The 19,231-nt window shown below is 41.9% G+C and overlaps 1 protein-coding gene across 4 annotated transcripts in view; it reads right to left on the reverse strand.

The window, feature by feature from the left end:
• Nucleotides 1-14,766: 14,766 nt before the first annotated feature.
• Nucleotides 14,767-19,231, reverse strand: part of TRIO (trio Rho guanine nucleotide exchange factor) — a 256,719-nt gene continuing 252,254 nt past the window's right edge. For all 4 annotated transcript variants that reach the window (XM_075052205.1, XM_075052204.1, XM_075052206.1 and 1 more), the window contains 2 exons: nt 18,847-18,985; nt 14,767-17,283 (listed from right to left, as the gene is read on the reverse strand). In XM_075052205.1, the coding sequence (XP_074908306.1) occupies nt 16,741-17,283; nt 18,847-18,985 (682 nt within the window). In that variant the 3' untranslated portion in view covers nt 14,767-16,740. The remainder of the gene's footprint in view (nt 17,284-18,846; nt 18,986-19,231) is intronic.

The raw sequence follows: 19,231 nt of genomic DNA on the forward strand, positions 1-19,231 counted from the left end.
GATAACCCTTTAATAACTCTTTAGGCTTTATCCAAGCAGGAAAACCATGGATTACCTCACTTTCCTGCTGTGCTGGGGCATGAACATTTGCCTGAGCTCTGCATTTCTTCCATAGCCCTGTGAGCATCTTTAGGGCATGGCAAAAATGCTGGGATATCTGAACACTCTGTGTGGCAGGGATCTAGGAACTTGGAGGAGTTTTGGAAAAAGAAGTCGTCTTTTCTCCAACAGGATCAAGCGACGGGCAAAAAAGGGCTCCAAGAGGGAGAAGAGGACAGACCAGGACCTTCTGTACCCCTTCCTTGCAGGAAAGCCTCAGCTGAGCTTTGGAACGGGACTAAATTACAAAAAATACAAGATAAATTCCCCCCCCCAAACACCCCCCGTGCCTTTTTTTTTTAATTAGAAACAACTAAGAGGTTTATGCAAGGTCACGGGGAGAAGAGAAAGACAAGCCTAAAATGGAAGATGATGAGTTTGATGTGCTAGAAGCAGTGACCACCTGGGCTGATACAGTCCACAAACTAAGAATAGCTGTGTTTTACCAAGCAGCTCGTGTTTGCATGCCTGCCTATTTGCAGTCTTTATCACATTCACAAGCTGACAAGGAAATTTCCTTTGTCCGCCCCCAGGCTTCTGTGGCGGGTGTTATCAGACGGCCTCTCCTACCCGTGACATTCCCTTGTGGTTCTGTGAGATGTAGAAAATGAGGTCTGCGTTTGACTTCACCACAGCTCAACACGCGTATTTCCCTGCTCACCAGTGATAGGAGAGCTCTTGGTCTTCAACAGCAGTTGGGAAACCCAAACATGACGTGGCGCAACATCATCCAGCTATCTGAAAGCTTTAAGCACGAATGCTTTAGAGATATGATGACTGCTTGTGTTTGTCCCGGAGTTGCAGGCAGTTTCATCTCAGTTACTGAGCTCTAGAGCCAACTTCTTTCTTTCTGCTTTCTCCCTTTCTATCAGAAGCAGACTAAGGTTACAGAGACAAATATCCCCAACCTCTGCTTGCATGTAGTCACGTTTGTTCTGCTGTAACAAGTTGTCCTACCCTCTTATCTGTTACCTGGAAGAAAATCACTCTTTTAAGAACAATCATCCTTTTTTGTGGGCAACTTTCTGCTGTAGCTGCGTAAGTTCAGGGCAGGAGAGGCTGCCCTATGCAGGTGTACAAGGGCTTGCTTAGTGGGTCAACAGGTTATCCTTTTCCTTCTGAAGATTAATAAGGGGACTAGTAACAATATAATCTACTTTCTGGACAGATTAGGATTTTGGAAGCATCAAGCAAGTTGTTAGTACAGAGTTGCTGGCTAGTGCCTGGTCTTGGGCACAGGAGAGCAACAGTGTTGGGAAAAGGAATCCCTGCTACAAAATCTGTGACAGGCCTTGCTTTTGGAAAATTCTTTGTAAATCAGATAGATAGGTTATACTTGGAATAAGAGCCCATATTATCCATATTATGGCTTCTTTTTCTTTAGAAATCAACATGCAAAGACTCAGAATTCAGCTGTTTCTCCTTCAGGCTGTAAGATGTTACTGCCAGAAGAAACAAGACATGGCCTACTCGAAGGCACTTGCCTTTTTTTTTTTCTTTTTTTTGTTCCAGTGTCAGTGCCTGGCTTTGCAACAGTGACTAAATACTTATGTTTTGCTCTCAAAAGTGCATAGCAGCAAATGAAAGCAAGCATTTTAAGACCTGGGTGCTTTGAGTGACTCACTGAGGCTACAGATCAGAGCACCCCCTTCCCTGGTCTTCTCTGCTGAAGTAGGAGGAGCGAGCCACTTTCTGCCACCTCCGCGAAGAACCGCAGCAGTCCTCAGTGATGGCTTGTTTTGTTCTGAAACAGCAGAACAGGATCACTAAGGGGAAGAAAGGAGCTCATTCTTTTCGGAGGAAGGAGTCAGCCCAACCCAAAACATCAAATGCCATTAGTGAAAAGAACAAAATTCCCTCAAAGGGAGACTTAGCAACAAGCAGGAAAATGAGACAGATATAAAAATCGAGGCCACTAAGGGAAAGGAGTAGCCCGTACCGAGAGGAGCAACAGTGCTGATGGAAAAGTCACAGAGAGACAAGGGCTTGAGCATCTACATGCCCTCCTTCATAATGCAGCTTATTGATCTAAATGACTTTTAGATTAATAGAAACAGTAACAGAAGATGTTCCTTTCTGAAAGATGCTTTGTGCAACTGATAATTTGCTTATTCTGAATTGCAAAGGTAAACATCCTGGTTCTATTTGCCATTTTCTGCTCTCCATCTCCCAACAGAATCACCATCCATGCTGACAGCTGAAATTACGTGCTTCTCCATTTAGTAGGTCAAAACAACCTACTGCTAAGCTAATATATGCTATACTTGTCTATACATTTCACAACACAGAAGGAAGGATGACATTAATTTCTTTTAATTAGGGTATGGGACAGGAATTGAGAGTATGAAAGCCTATTTTTGCAGTTGCCAAATTCTTACACATCTTCAGCAAATACTTTTACCACCTGTTATAAAAGGGGAAAGGAAATAAGAAGCTTTCTCCATCTGTAAAGCAAAGCTTGATGATTAAAACTGAGAGATGCTGAAATTACCATGGTGATGGAGTCTCTTCAGCTGAATATACAGCCCCCGCTGTGATGACAAGCAGCACTCTCATCTCCTTTTGCAGTGAGTGACAATAAAGACAGAATTCTCCTACTTGCAAGGAATGTCAGCACCTTCCTCACGAAGGATTCAATGATTTCTTTTTCTGTAGTTTTTTTATGGCTCTTACCCCTTTCGACATTCTACTATTTAGACTGCAAGTATTAGGATTTCTACTTTCCGGCAAGTAAATGACATACGTTTTCTTAAAAAAATAGCCCGTGTTGAGAATGTAAAAATGAGATTTCCTGGCTGTTCCCATATGGCTTCTCCTCAAATATATACATATATGCACATTTCCCTGAACCCACTTTCCACCACAGAAATTTTGTCTCGGTGAAATTTGGCTTTGGATGTTTATAGGATTTCTGGACACCCCATGGCCCTGCAAGAACTGTTGTTCCCTCAGCGTGTCAGGCGTGCAGCGATCCCACCCGTGGGGATGCACGAAGCAGCCTGTGCAGCATAAGTCAGAAGGTCTGATCCATCCCCAGCAGGTTGGACTCCAAGCACGATCACTACAAGTTACAGGAGTCAGGAGCTGGTGCTTTGTTTCAGCTTCTCACATCCATTGTTCCACAAGGAAGGTGTGGATTTTGAGTAGCACCAGAAAAACAAAGCAGAAGTCTGCTGCCTCAGTTTGGGAGAAGGAGGACTGTGTCTTGGATTCTGCCTTGTTTCCTCAAAATTACTTCTAGATTTAATCATATCCTCTGAACAATCTGGATTTACATTGCATCAGAATAATGCTACTTTCTGTAGCACTTCAGGATGACAGTTTGAAGATACTCGAAGCTGCCACCAAATTTTTATGGGGAGTTTTACATTTAAAAGGATCATTAACTATACAATTACATAATTGGCTCCTTATGTCACAGGTTTTGTTTGAAAAGCTCAAATGGTTTCTACATATGTTAATAAACTTGTTTTAGCACTGAGAGCATAAATACATGACAAATTGTCTGGGAGGAGAAATGAAAGGGAGACCATCTAAACTTCCATTTTTGTGAGGGAAGAAATCTGACACGCTGGAGGCACAGCAGGAAACCAATGAGGAACAGAATGTACAACCATTGCTGCTGTTAAATATAGATCCTCAGCTCTAAGGCATTGAAGAGCCTTGCTCTTGGGGTCTTTTTCTACTAACAAGTGTCTCATGTCCCCCAAATGCCCCACCTTCAGGACATTTCAAAAAGTTGAGTCAGATGAAGGTATTCTGCCTCTTTCTCCATCTACTGTAAGTTATTCCAGAAGGTGCTGGAGCACTTTTCTGCAGGTCATACAAGCATAATGTTGCTGGATTTTCTTTTTTTTTTTTTAAGTTTTTTTAATTAGGTCTAACATAACTGTCAAATGCACAGCTCTATTCTGCCATCAATTGTGTATTACAAGTGAAAAAAACCAAGCTGACGATTCTTTATGCTTTGCTACATTTGTTTTTTTCCAAGCAAAGGTAGGAACAGTCCTTCCTCCACTGACCTTCAAGTGTTAGTCTAACAAAAAATGTACTAGTATGAGTCAAACAGTATGACGACAACAGCATCATGGTAAAGTAAATATCATATAGTTCTACTTCCTTCCACTGGCAATATTTCCAAGAGACAGACTTCATAAAGAGCTACACCCAATAGTAAAATAATTTGCGCTCCATAAACAAATACAGAGAGCTGTTATAAAGTCCAACATGGAGCTCAGCCAGAAATGAGCCACTACTTTTAAGTGGCAATATGTCAGCTGCAAATGAGCAACTCAACAGAAGCTGAGACATTTGTATAGTCAAACTAGTAGGAGGCCTAAAAAGCCAAAGTTAAGGCTGCAGATGGTAGTAGGTTTTGCAAAATGAACACCCTCAGTCTCTGTACATGGACCTACAGTTTTGGAAAACTCCCCCCCCCCCATGTAACATTAGATTTCTCTTGTTTATGAAAGTAATTGAAACATTGCAAAAAAAGCAGCCTAAGTGTGGCTGAGGGAATGGCAAACACACAGTAGCCAGCTGCCAGACCTCCTGTTTTCCTCATCAGAACCAAGGACAGGATTTCACAGTCCAACCTACGTAGAGACCTCTGCTACCGTCCTCCCTCCACTGCCTAACTGCTGTGATAGACTTGCTAAGCCAAACACCACCAACGCGAACAGTTGAAGCAGTTTTGGCTTTTTATATAGGAGCTCCACGGTGTGGAGCCAGCTGTCTCGCTAGAAATGGGAAGCTGAGATATGCCCATCGCAATGACAGATTTAGGATGTAATGCCTGCTCGGTTGCCTCAAAAGGAGACCAGGACATGCAGTGTGCTTTAAAACACTGTAAGGCAACAACATTAGTACGTACAAATTTTTATACCTAACTTGTTTAAGTGCTGGGTCTCTATGTGTAGAGATTCATCCCAACAAAACTGCTCTCAGCACCTGAGCACTTTGTTTCTAGGACAGGATACTTTGGACATGAAGCTGTGTCCTTGCGGCGCGTACATCCTTCCTGCCAGTCTAATGTCCATCACCGTAACGGAGGATAGGCAGTCAGCAGAAGAGCACGAAGTCCCACACAGCTCTCATGATTTGCCATTTGTGCCTCTTCTTTTTTTCCCTGACACAAGTGTTTCTACACCCCCCATGCCAAGAGCAGCTAGGAAAGACCTATTTAACTGTTCCATAATGAGCAAAGAGCCCTTTCACCTCCTCTCTCATGGAGTGGCGTAGGAAAGCCCTGAGTATGCACCGAAGGGAAGAACCTGGAGAAATGCAAGTAGACATTTTGAGACCCCAGCTATAGCAGAGCCCCCTCAGAGCAGTACAAAGAGAGCTCTGGGGATTGCGTCCTCCAGCAGAAAGATTAGAACAGCAATCCCTGCTGAAGGTAACGCCTTTCAGTGTAACACGTCTCTAAAATGAAATAACATAATTTTGACTTCCAGTGGCTGGAGAAACTCCGAAATGTTAAAAAAAAAAAAAAAAAAGTCTTGATGACAATAAATAGCTGCAATAAGGCAGGGTGGCAGATGCTCCATGAGAGCACCACAGCATAAAAGAGAAATACAACAGCTGTTGATACTTAAGAAAACCCAGCCTTATACTACTTTGTTATAGACCACCTCCAACATTTACACAGAGGTGTATTCTTCATCTAATACCCCTTCATCCAACTGGAAAGCTTTTCCCTTGCACCTCTAAAATACAACAGAGGGGGAAGCTCAAGTAACATGGTAGAAGTTGATACTTCTCTGCCTGACTTGGGCAAAAAGTCAATGTTTGACATCAAGGAAACTTAACCATGGAAAATAAAACCCTGCATTACATAGGACTGTAATACCAAGGCTCTGAAAAAAAAACCCTTTAAAACATCGGCTGCTGCTTTCACGCTATTAGTTCCACAGCATGTGCATGTGGTTTCAGTATTTCTTTTTTTTTAAAAAAAAGCCACTTCAAATATAAATAGATTATCACAATAGTTGCTTGCTAATACAGGGTCTGGTGCGTGACAGAAATTAAAAAGTAGAAAAGCAAGATTGCTAGAAAAAAATACTTGGGTTATCTGGGAATAGATTTGTAAAGCAGATAAAGAGTTTCTGAGGAGCACTTAAGCACAGAAACAGTTCACATCTGAACTAATGGCAAAGAGTGTTCCCATTTCCTCCTTATTTTTTTAAAACCGACAGATGGTGTTTAGGCCTTGTAAAAGGTTACCCCTCTCAACTCTTGCAGTTGACTAACGGAGAAAAATATGTTTCTTGATTATTTGTCAAAGCAAACATTACAGACTCAAGAGGAAGATTCAACTTTAATCAAGTACTTGCACTACTTACCTAACCACGCACAACTGGAAAAGTCACAGCATGCAAACAGAAACAGATGTTCACTTTCACAAACAAATGCCATCCTTACCCATCCATAAATCATTCGGAGGATGAAAAGGAATCATTCTCCTATCGGCCATGTACTGACTATCCCAGAACATTCTTACTCAAAGATACTTATAATATCTTTATTAAATACCAAATAAAGATATTTTCCTCTCTGAACTTTATCTCTGTGGTCTCTTTGGGATATTAGCTTCCAAGACAAGCAGCAGACACTTCTAGGGGAATGCTTTGAACTTGCACAGGGAGTTATTTTGAAGGGATGCCATCTATTCTCAGCGTACTCCTATCTTGCCTCCACTAGACCCATTAGCTTATCAGAAATTACTGGAAATACTTTTTAGAGTAAAAATCTTGATTACTATTTTGCATTTTTGAACATGTTGCCAATTCAATCCTCCTCTTTCCCATCTCCAGGGGTTACCATTCTCTTCAGCGTTTCTCCCATCCTGCTCCAAAGATGTTGAAAATTGGCTGCAATGTATTTCTCATGGCTGAACTGCTGGATGACAGTGCACTCCCTAAAGCCAGTCATGACCTAGTAACAGACAGCTTACAGCCAGTACAAAGAGATAGCAAATAGCAATGTATCAGCGTGGAGAAGAAGACATTAAGTAAATTAGGTATTTGTTGTAAAGTTCCATACCAAAGAGCAGGACATGCATAGGCAGCCATGCCATGGTTTTGGTAGGTGCACCATTCTTCCCTCGGCCAGACTCTGAGGCGGTGGCAGGAATCAGATGCACAGCTGAAGTCCAGCGTTGTCCATGCCTACTCCTAAGGAGGCTAACTTCTCATTGGCATCCTAGTAAGACACGCACGTGCAGTCACCTCCTTTCTGTGCTTGCCTGCCATCTTTCACTTCTTTCTCTCCATAGTCTTATTTCTCCCCAGTCTCCATCTGTCTTGGCCTCCCTGAGTACTTTTTGAATTGTTGACTGTCTTGAAGTGGATGTAGCACCCTTGGCTTCTCCAATACATTAGGCAGAACAAGCTCATGCTGGTATCATGTCATGAGTAACTCAGATTTGGGAAAAGCTTTAATTTCTTTCCTATGAACTACCACATAATTCAACTCTGAGGCAAAGCCCTAGGAAACTAGGCTTCCTTTCTTTGTGCATATAAATAATCACCTATGTGTGTCTTCATCGCTGCTATATTTCTACTTACAGAGAACGCAAAGGAAGGGCAAATATAATTTTATGCCTGACTTTGGTTTGCAAACCCTGAATTCAGAAAAAAGAACCACCAAGAATTGTATGTGCAGTCAACATACCTTGAAGGAATCTATACACTTTTCCACATATGTACATCTTTTTGCAGTATTTGCAGCGTGCATGCACTCCACTGCAGCTGCCACCCTTTCTTACAGCACAACATTATCCCTGTGTGCCAATATAATTTATCAGTGCAGACATCATATCTTTCATTTCCTCACATCTGATGATCCATCAGAAGTAAGGTAGCTGGAGAAAGAGCAACATATGGAGAACATATTTTAAAGCATGCAAGTGAATGACCAGTTTTCTTTTCTCCTGTGAGTGCTTGCATACATGCCCCACACTGCGATAAATCCAGGCAACACCATACACATTCACAGAGTAACTGAATGTGTATCTCAGACTTCACTGAGCAGCAACAGAAGCATCATACATGGAAAGTGAGGAGCAGTGTAGTGCCTTTGTGCAAATGAAACTCCCCAACAATGACTTTGCAAATTAAAAGGATAAGGGCATTTTTCACTGCTGTTGCCTGAGTTGCAGTGAAGAATGCTCTCGGCAAAGGTAGTGGATCTACCTTGACAGTCTTGCTGCAAGTCATGAAACTGCCAGCTAACCAGCGAGACTACTTCCCCAAGGGTCACACCATCAGATCATTTAGTTTTGGCAACCACCATGTACGAAGATTACCCTGAAAGGTGTGATTTTCTGCAGAACAAAGGCCAAAGCTGAAGTTTTGTGTGAGTTATGAAGCAACCCCTTGACCACAGAAATGTGCTAGATGGAAAAGAAAACAATGCCGTTAATTTCTTGACTCCTGGCAGAAACAACACACAGCTACTGGCCCAGCATAAGCTCTTAAAAACCCCCAATAAATTACATGGAAGAAAAGAACATTAGAAGGAACAGTTATTAGACCTGAATCTCTCTTATGCTCCTGGAAGAAAAAAAGTTTGCCAAAAGGTGAAGCTGTTACGAGCTCAGATGATTGCCTCATCCATATAATGACCACCAGTGTAATAGGAATTCAGCTAGGATTTTCATACCTAAAAATTCCCTAGAGTGGGATAAGAGAAAACAGAGAGCCTCTTATAGCAAGCAGATGACTTCCCCAGTAGAGATGCAGACCCCTATTGCAACCTTATACTTATCATGTATCAAATATTCATGGTATAGCCATACTTCATCAAATAGAGAATATCATATTTCCATTTTAAAAAGTAACAGACTATTAAGCAGGTGGAGATCTTGAAAAGGAAACGGATGGCTAAACATTAAGTGAAAAATCAGGTCCACTTAGAAAAATTAGTACTTAATCCAAAAAGACAAATAAAGACAAATACTCAACTCACTTTAGACTTGAGAACCACTCAACACCCAAGCTGTGGGATGGAGTATAACAGCATGCTTTACATTCTTTGCAAGCAGGTCTGAAAAGCGACGGAAGATTCCCAGCTGTTATCCACAGCCAGTAACCAGCGTAAAAGCAGCAATCATCACCAGATTTACACCCTGCCTTACTTTGTGGAAGATCCTTGGAAGAAACGGGTATAGGCCTCCATCAAACTCTAAGAGCCGTGAGTAATTTTGATGTTCAGGGACTTTTTGGTGGCAACCAAGTTACCCCCAGGACACCCCATCCTAAAAGCCTCCCTTTAATACCTCACGATATATCATAACATTCTTTTTCCATCAGTGTCAACCAGCCAGGACTGTCCACTAGCATCTAACACTCCCAACAACAGAACAAAACCAGAACAAACCAATGGATGCATCAACTCCTGTAACTGGGGCTAGCACAGATTCCCAGCTTTGAGTTTCCTGGTAATCAAAGAGTCCAGAACCCTCCAAGTCCCAGGAGAGCGCTCCATCACCAAAGAAGGAAGTACTCTCGCCATCGGTCTTGAGAGATGGCAAATTAAATGACATCATTCTGCAAATACTCAGTGGATCTTGGCATCACTGAAGGGAAAGTCTGAGAGCTTGAAGAACCGTCCATCTCAAGGGATCACATGGTCTTCAGCAACACACAGGCAAAATACATGATGTAAACTGCTATTTGACCAGCAGCGATTAGGCAGATTCCCAACGGTACAACAGGGCAAACCTTCAGCTGCTGCCAGCTCTTCCTCAGTATTTGGGAGCAACCCTTGGGATAGTGAGCCCTCGCAGAGACTGAGTTGGTGTGCTAAGTGAATTTCTGGTGCTTACTACTGCCAGGTGAGCCTTCAGGAAGCTTAATGTGAAATTTCTGCAAGTAATCTTTGGAGATACTCCTGCTGCGTGATTTCAGTGCGGAAACAAGCCTCCTGCTTCGGACCCAAGTAAATCCTTTTGCTGAAGTGAGGGTGCTAGCCTCACTAAAATCAGTATTAGAAATTTAATTTGAAAGCGATGAGTTTCAGCTTAATCAAGTCCAAGGCAGGTTACAATTTCCTCCCTCAGGATGAGAGGAAATGAGTTTGATGGCTCCAGAAGCTGGCAAGAAAACTCCTGGAAAAGGAGTTCTTGAAAAAGTCAGGGGAGCCAGGCTGACTGAGTAGTAAAATGAAGGTCAGCAGTAGTCAGCTTCTATTTGTTTAGAGATCTCCATGCTCAGTTCCATCAGAACAATCTCTCCCCAAGGCAGTCGTAATACCTCAGCTTCATCTGGGAAATAAAGCAGCTGAGAAAGTTCAACGAGAGAAAATTAACATTCATGGGGGATATGCTGAAATGGGGATCCAAGTTTTACACGTAACATCATGGGCTCTAAACTGACCATTGCTGCTCAACTTGGGAACACGATCTCAGGATTTAATATTCCAGGAAGTATCAGCTCAAAAGAAGTCAAAGCAAGGTGAACACCTGGAATTTTTAGAAAAGGAATAGAGAACAAAGTGCCATTTTGCAGCTGTGTAACTCATGATGCACCTGTATCCCGAATATTGTGTGAGCTTCGCCCCCTCCCATCGCAGAAAATATACAGCTTGGAAGTAGGGAAGGTTCAGAGAAAGGCAATTAAGATGATACATACCTGAGGAATAAACAGAGCAGTACTCTTTAGCCTGGTAAACAGACCAAATGAAAAGTAAGGTAGAAGACTAAAAGGAAAGGTAGGACACAAAAGTTGGGGAGATGAACTGCTGTCTTTTCCAAAACAAAGCTTTGGAGACATCAAAGGAATATGTCAGTGGGTTCTTCACACAGCATGGAGTTCAACTGCATAACCTGTTGCTACACAAAGTTATGGATATCCATGGTTTACTGCCACTCTAGAACAATAATTAGGTATTAAGTAATCCTCAATGGACTTTTCTTCCATGAAATGCAAAGCCATCATTTGGTCAGGAAAACCATTTGGTATGGCACAGGAGAATACATGGGGGGTGGTAATGGATGGAATGTCTTTGGAGGGCTGGAAATTCAGTTTGCAGAGATTAAAGTGTTGCTTTGGTGTTGAGGTTTCATCCTTTCTGTAGTTCAACATATTCATCCTCTTTGGAGGGAAGATATTTTCCTTCACAAACCCTGAAATTTGGAGCAATGAGAACCAATACCTTACCACAGGCATAATGACAGAATCTGAAGCTTCATCCGCTCCAACTGATGCAGTCCTGAGTATGTCATCTACACATTTCCTCAAACAACAAGGATGACAATCCCTTCAGCAGTCAAGCGGAGAATGTATGTGTTAAGAAGAAAACTCACTAAAAAAAGCAGCTTTCAGATTACTGCTCTCAACAATTAGACAATGAAAACATCGCAAACATCATCTTTCCTGAAGATAGCTCAAAGAGTTCATGTATTAAACCTCAGATGTATCTCGAGCATGTTTCATCATTTTAACCTACAACCAGTGGGGAAAACTGGGAACTTGGTGCTCTTCTCTCATACTAAGGTTCATAATGGCTTCTTTTATTGGAAGGCATAGATTGACTGATGGGAGTTTATTATTAGCAGGCTTGGTGCTGGCTCTTCTGACATTCCTAGGGGAACAGGAGGAGATCAGACTGCCCCCCTCGGTAACTCCAACTGCCCCTCCACTCCCATTCCCCTGAAGCTTTTTGGGTAGGGCTAAGGGGAGCGAATTAGGGGAGATGAGAAGTGTTCCTGTTTTGAGGACTAAGACATCATGAGAGAAGCATATTCTCCTGTCCTTAGACATCAGGCTCTTAGTCCCTGCAGCACGTCAGTGAAATGGGAGATCTCATTCTTGTACTGATGCTCGGTGTTACGACACGGAACAGAGGACCACTGAGTGCATTTACTTGGGAAATGCTGGGGCGACCGCCAGGCATGTGAAGCCTGAGGTGCTGGGTATGTGTCTTTGCTTGCCAGGAAGGAGAGAGAACAGTGGGCATCAGCTTCTTTGCAGTGATGAGAGATCATCATGCTCTTGCATTATAGTGCACACAAAAGAAGCCTTTTGTCTTGACTGCTTGGGCAGAAGTGAACATGCAAAAAGTACTCGAAGTACCACCTCTACAGATGCAAAACCTATCTGTTACTCTCTAATATAATCTCCATCACGATTTAATTTCAGAAAAAAATTTCAAAGTTGTTTGCCTGACGGATACAGCAGCCGTTCTGACAAAAACACCGCAATACCTGGAGCTGATTTAAACAAATACAGAAACTCAGTCTTACCTGGTTCTACCTACCTCCACATGCAGCTGAATCCCTACAGCAGAGAAATCAGTAACACAACCACACCGAGTCTAAGTACACATGGGAAGGGTATATAAAGCTTAGCTCATCTTCCAGACTGGAGCAGACATGGTAACGCTCCCTGCACTAATCCCTAGCACACAAATACACTGCTGTTTGCAGCAAAGACTGGCTGTCCAAATACTTCACCAATACCAGCTACTCAGAGGTTTAACTACCTGCAGCCGCTGGTTATATATATTCCTGTCTTAATTTCTCTTAAGATTTTGGGAACCATGGGGCTTAACCTCAAGTCAGCCACTGGTTTTCCCCTTGGTTACATTCATTTCTCACTCACCAGTCTCTCTTTTTGATGTGGTCCCACACTGACACCCTCAGCAGTGGGGTTTTAATGTTTCCTGACGGTATCATGCAGTACGTTACATGCAAAGAACATCCCATTACATTTTCAGGCATCTTCTACTACCAGTCAGGCTTGCACAGGTACCGAAATCTTTTCAGGAAGCCAGATGCTTTTACTGTGTCATTCTGGAAGCTCTCTATTGTGCCCTGGCCTGAAAACACTTTTGGACTTTGAGAAAGAAAAAAGCCAGTTATTTTTAATTCTATTCATCAACACATTAATAGTCCCATCTGAGAATGAGGATGACTTATAGTTAAGTGACCTCTATACTCACACAAGAGAAAACCAGGCTCTCCCGTCCTGCTCCTCACAAGCACAGGCAGAGGCCTAACACGTAAGGAAGACAATGTAGGTTGCTTCCCTGGCCATGGAAATATTATCTAGCCAGGCTTTCTGCTTAGCAGTTACACAATGCTTTTCAAGTTAAGCTGTGTTCTTCAAATGTGCAATGGAGAAATTCCGCACTCCCAACCCCCCCTTGAGAAATACTGACACACGTGCACTGACTAAAGTCTGGCAACCTCTTTTCTTCCTAAACTACCAGTAAGAAGTGATTGGGGCATGTTATAGAAAAGAAACATTTAGAAGCATGCTTCTCTTGAACCTCCCTGGCCATTGTTCCCCCTTTCAGCTATGACATTGACTGCCGCTCCCTACGTTCTACAACGTTCCTGCATCAGAAACCTCACACCAGCTGCTCTCACCCACGTTTTTGGTTTCCACTCCCTGTCAGCCTGCCGTGCTGGTTTGCTGGGTGCAGGACAGTCAAGAAGCACTGCACCCGACTGAGCCCAAGCGGCATCTGCAGCCCTGACTACACAATTTAGCAAAACAGAAGGACCTTACACATACATTATCTCTTCAAAGCATTTGAAGAGATACCCAAATTGAGGAGCCCATCATTCAAGCTTTCTTCAGCTGGAAGCTCTCAAACCGAACAGCAGGTTTTAGTGCAAAACTCCACTCTGTCAAAAGACGTTAGCTTTCCCAAGAAGTTAGCTTAGCCAAGTAACAGGGCTCGCGAAGAGGGCCAGAAACAGTGCACTCTTGTTTAAGTACGAGTGGAAGAACGTATCTCTGCTACTTTAAACACCTACAAGTGCATTATTTCTCTGTATAGCATTTGGGTAACTTCTCCCCAGCTTAGTGTATCTTCAGTCAAGAAGAAGTATTTTAGAGAACTCATGGATACAAACTCTTCCATGGTGCATGTTGCCATCTATTTCCCTGTCATGGAAAAAGCTTCCAGTGGCTCATTCTTGGCAGTACATTCTTCCTGCATATTCCCTGTCTCTCTCAATGTAAAACATCTCTCTCAGTAGTAAATTGTGAGGAATAAAGGGACTGTTTCATCACTTGACAGGTAGTAGCAGAAAAAAAAGTGGAAAAAAAAAGATGTATACAATGCAACAACAAGCATAAACACTCTGCATTGTTCCCTGACCTTCCACTTCATTTTGAATTGCAAACAGATTAATGATAGCAGAAAAGGGAGAGAGATAAATGTACACAATGAAAAAGTTTTCTGCTTCATCCCTCATCTGATGCGAACAGAGTTTAGCTGCAAAACCCAAGCCTTTATGGTTGAAAGTAACTTTTCTTCATAATGAATCTGGAATGCCTGAAAGATGTGGGAAATCTGTGCCCCAGTTTAATATTAAACTGAAATATGATCCTTTGGTCTTTAACTGGGAACATCTGGTAGAAAACTCTGCTGGTCAAAATTTACTAGCTAATAAAGACTATAATGAATTTCCACAGTTAGAGAGTTATGCATGTTTTATATAAAAGCAATCATGACACTACAAAGCACTCAACACTTAGAGCAAAGGCAAATATTATTTTGTAAGGCATGAAAGAAAGATACATCATTGCAATTTAAAATTAATTTTACGGCAATAAAATAAGGTACTTTTTTTCTTTTTAAATACAGAGCCCAATTAAAATATAACCAAACCTAAACTTTCAAAATCCTTAAAGCAAGAGATCAGACAAATATGTCAAATATGTTTAATTTTTTTCAAAATAACTGATGGCAAAATAAAATATTTACATCACGTCATACTGTGTAAACATGTAACGTCACTGTACAAAGAAATATACATGCAAAATAAAGCAAAACTTTAACTAAAACAATAAAGGAAAATAATACACAAACATAATGATATGAGGTTGGTACGAATACACATCCAGTTTCGAAGTCAGTTGTTTTCTTTTAAAAAGTTTCTGTACAACTTTACAAAAAAAACCAAAAAACAAAAAAGGAATAAATAGAATACAGTGGAAGCCGCAAAGCTCAAAACTAACCCAAGCTAGGTTATGGCTTAAGACCCATATATCTAACTATTGTGGGACATCGGCTTGATTTCTTTAAACATGGCATTTCACACAAACATAGATGACAACACACCCATATGAACTCAATGATGCACAGAAAACCATCTCTGTCTTTTTAAATAGCTCACGTTAATATTACTTCAACCTTAAAAACAGTTACTAAGACAATTACATTACGTGTCAGATTCTCCTCATCCGACCACTACTTTCTGAATGTATTCTTCACCAAAGAGCACAAAATTCATTTGTTCATTTCACAGAAAGAAGTAAACACAGATCTGAAAATTCTAAAAAGTAGTAAGTGTTGAGACTGATTTTGGGCAAGTCAGACTTTGGCATTTTGAATATAATAATAAATTTTAAAAAGTGTCACCCTACTTCTTAACCAGGTTGAGATTTGGGATACGAATCTCTCTCTCTTTCCCCTCCCGCCCCCCAACAATCCTTAAAACTGACTAGTCTTGGCTAAATTCTATGCTAACCCTCATCTTAAACTAATAATGACAGTGTGGTACAACACACCCGCCCCTGCCCACCCAGAAACCCCAAACACACAAACAAAACCATAAAGCTCGCCGTACTAAGTATGTGCTTTTTCTATATATTTATTACAGTTACAACAGAGGTCCTCATAAATAGTTGCATAAAATGTTAAAGCCACAACATTGCACATGATATGAAAGAAAACAAAATCCCAAATGAGTGCATTTACAGTATTTCATCCTGCTGTATACTGCTTGACAATCGGGTCGGCAAGCTGGGCACCAACCTGAAGTCCTTTTCTAAGGGGACAGTGAGTACTGACCCAAACTGAAGACCCGCACAGTGGTATACCACCATTTAGGAAGGAGGGGGAAAAAAAGGATAAGGGGAAGGGGGAAAAAAAATTACAGACCGAAGGCAGGTAACAGTCTATATACAAGTAAGGCCTACATTTTATCAGAGCAAAACGATTCATTCTATTTGTATGCAAAAACTTTGAGGTTGGATGCACTTAAAAGCAGAGTCTGATCTCAGTGCACTGCTACGTGAGATACATACAGGCGAGGCAACTGGAAAGCTCTAGGACCAAGTGAAAATCAGATGTTATAAATGGAGGCCGTATCAATGGGCAGCCATTTTGGTGAGTCTTCTCCAGGCATGATTTCATTTTTGTTTAACACCAGTGCTTTGAACATAGGCATTTCTTCCTTGAATAAATCTTGAAAACGGTAGTTAAGTTCACTTGCAAAATTCAACTCTTGTTTATTAAAAAAACTATTTTTATTTTATTTTTAATTTTTTTTGCAGAAACCTGAATAAAATACTGTTACTGTATCGCTCGTGACTGCTTTTTGCAGAGTACAGTGCTATCGTCCTCCACCCCAGTGAAGTCTGCATCGCCAGTCCCCCGCGCCGCGCAGCCCCGCGCGGGTCGCCCTGGAATGCGTTTGCACACGAACATTCGCTAGCAGCTGGTTGGCTCGGGGTTTGCTTTCCTCAAAATTCAAGTCAACAGCTGATTGGCAGAAGGAGTCTATCTCCAGTCTGATTGATTGGCAGGAGGAGTCTATCTCCAGTCTGATTGGCAGGAGGAGTCCATCTCCAGTCTGATTGGCAGGTGAAAGAGAATGAGAGAGAACTTCAAGCAAGGTCAAACTCTTGGCAAGAGCCTGCTCTGTAAGAAGTTTTTAATGCTACGGATGGGTCGAACATCATTCTGGTGTTTTCGCCGCTCAATGAACGAAGTCAGTCTGGATATGTCAATGCTGTCAGCGCTTTTGCTATTCCCCAGCTGCAGCCATTGCTCCTGGAGGGCCAGTGCAGCCGAGGGACGCTTAGCTGGGTCATCCTGAAGTAGGAAGCATACAAAATCTTTGGCCTTCTGGCTAACTCCTTTGAAGTAGTCATCTGGGAAACTAAAGTCTAAGCGGCAAATATTCAGGCAAGTTTCCTCTACACTTTCATCCAGGAAAGGAGAGACGCCACTAAGAAGGACATATGTGAGCACTCCAATGCTCCAAACATCTGAAGTGAGGGAAACAGGATTTCCAAGAATAATTTCAGGAGCTGCAAACTCTGGGTTTCCAAGTAACTGGTGGATGTAATACGTGGTATTGAGCTGGACTGCATCTCCAAAGTCAGCCAGTTTTATTGTTGGCTTAGTGGAACTCTGGTCCACCAAAATATTTTCAGGCTAGAAAACATAAAAGCAAAAGTTAAAATATCTTTTTTTCAAGTCAGTCTAACACACATTTAATGCTCCAACATTACTGTTTCCCAGCCAGTGCTGTCGGCTCAAGAAGGTAACAAACAGCTGCACGCTGCAAGGATTACGGCTGCAGGCCAGCTCTGCAGAGCTCCGAGGCGGTCCTGCCACGGCTTCCCCCAGACCAACCGGCAGGCAGCTTCTTGCCAACCACGGTATGCAATGAATGTGTTTTAGCTGCTGGCACTATAATATTTGCAGGAAATATAGTTCTGCTGGATAATACTGCAGATGTTCACAACAGCAGCTCCACAAAGTTTCACAGCAACCTGTGTTTGGGAACTTAAGCTTAAAGAACGGCAATTACAAATAGAGGGTGAATAAAGCAACTGCTCTATTTGCTTCATGACAGAGAGACAACAAAACCCTTGCATTTAAAGATTGGAAGACCTTGTCTGAATTTTCATGATGCTTTCACAACAGAATTCAGCTTTACATGGTGATTCTTTAACGTAACACAGCTGTACAGATGGAAGTCAAACACTCTTATGAGACTATGGCAGCAGCAGGTCCTGTTGGATGCACATGGCTTCAGAACTGCCCCACTATTGGTGAGCTGGAGGTGGAATTATTTTTATGGTTTTATTTCTGAAGCTACTGCTGCTGTAGCTGTGATCTTAGCAAAATAAGAGTGACTTACCTACAACTAGTTTTTAATTAGTTCATTCATATGTACCCTGAGACTGGAAAAAGTACTGGTGAACTCCATAGAGCACTAGAAAAAATTAAATTTTGGGTCTCCATGGTATGCAGACCCGACTGGTTCTTCTCGGAAAACAGAAGTCTGAGTAAGGAAGATGCTGGCTCTTTTTGCTTTTTCTCACAGTGACCCCCTTCTGGCTAAAGAGAACCTCCCTACAGAGATGACTTGTCAATGCTAAAATCCCTTATTATTCAAATACAGGTGGGGAGAAAAAAGAAGTGTAAAGACTAAGTTTTTAATCAATATTCACATTAAGACCTTCTTATATAGCTTTTCCTACTAGACTGCACCAAATCCTTGCAGCTCAAGTAAAATTCAAAGGGTAGAACAGATGCCCAAAGAAGTACCATTCACATAGATATCACAGCCCTCAAAGTGCAAAGATTTGCAGGAACAGAGGAAAAGCAGTCTCTTTCACAACAAACTCTACGCTTCTTGAGAAAGAAATGGATTTCTGCTGCGAGTTTCTCAGAAAGTAAATAAATAAATGAATAAATAAATAAAAATCAAACAAAACTGTTCCTGTCAGCAATTATTTCCAGCACATAGGACCACACAGGGCCAGCAAGCTTTAAGGAGAAAGCACAAGGAATTCAGAGTTTCTGCTTTACTGGCTATGAGTCATCTAAAGCATTTGGGGATAGAGCCCCAACCCATACCCTTCATACAGTCTCAAAGCAATTCACAGTTCTATGTTCCCAGCTGCAAGTTTCCTAGAAGAGGGAGGTTTTTATGCCTGGAATGGTGCACACCGCCACACACCGCCAGGAATCCCATTCACTCCTCACCTTTAGGTCCAAATGTGCTATTCTGCAGTTGTGAAGATACTGCACGGCTTCCAGAATCTCTCCCAGGTAGAGTCTGATCTTCCCTTCTGTGAGGTTTCCCCATCGCACAACATAGTCTAGAAGGCGACCCTGGTCAGCCCTATTGGAATTAGAAGGGTTACATTTTGGATTAATCCATATATCAGAACTGAAAGAAAAACCTAACAGGCCATAGACTACAGGAATAACTGTAGCCTGCAGCACCTAAGAGACAGAGGACTAGGGTATGAAGAGGAGATCTGATATCAAGCTACACAACATTCCTAATTGTTGTGGAACCACTTGTGCAACCACTTGATATAAAATAATTCCTGGACCTTCAGACTAAGATAATCATCCACATATC

Source organism: Buteo buteo, chromosome 20 (genome assembly GCF_964188355.1).
Source record: "Buteo buteo chromosome 20, bButBut1.hap1.1, whole genome shotgun sequence".
Taxonomy (NCBI): Eukaryota; Metazoa; Chordata; class Aves; order Accipitriformes; family Accipitridae; genus Buteo; species Buteo buteo.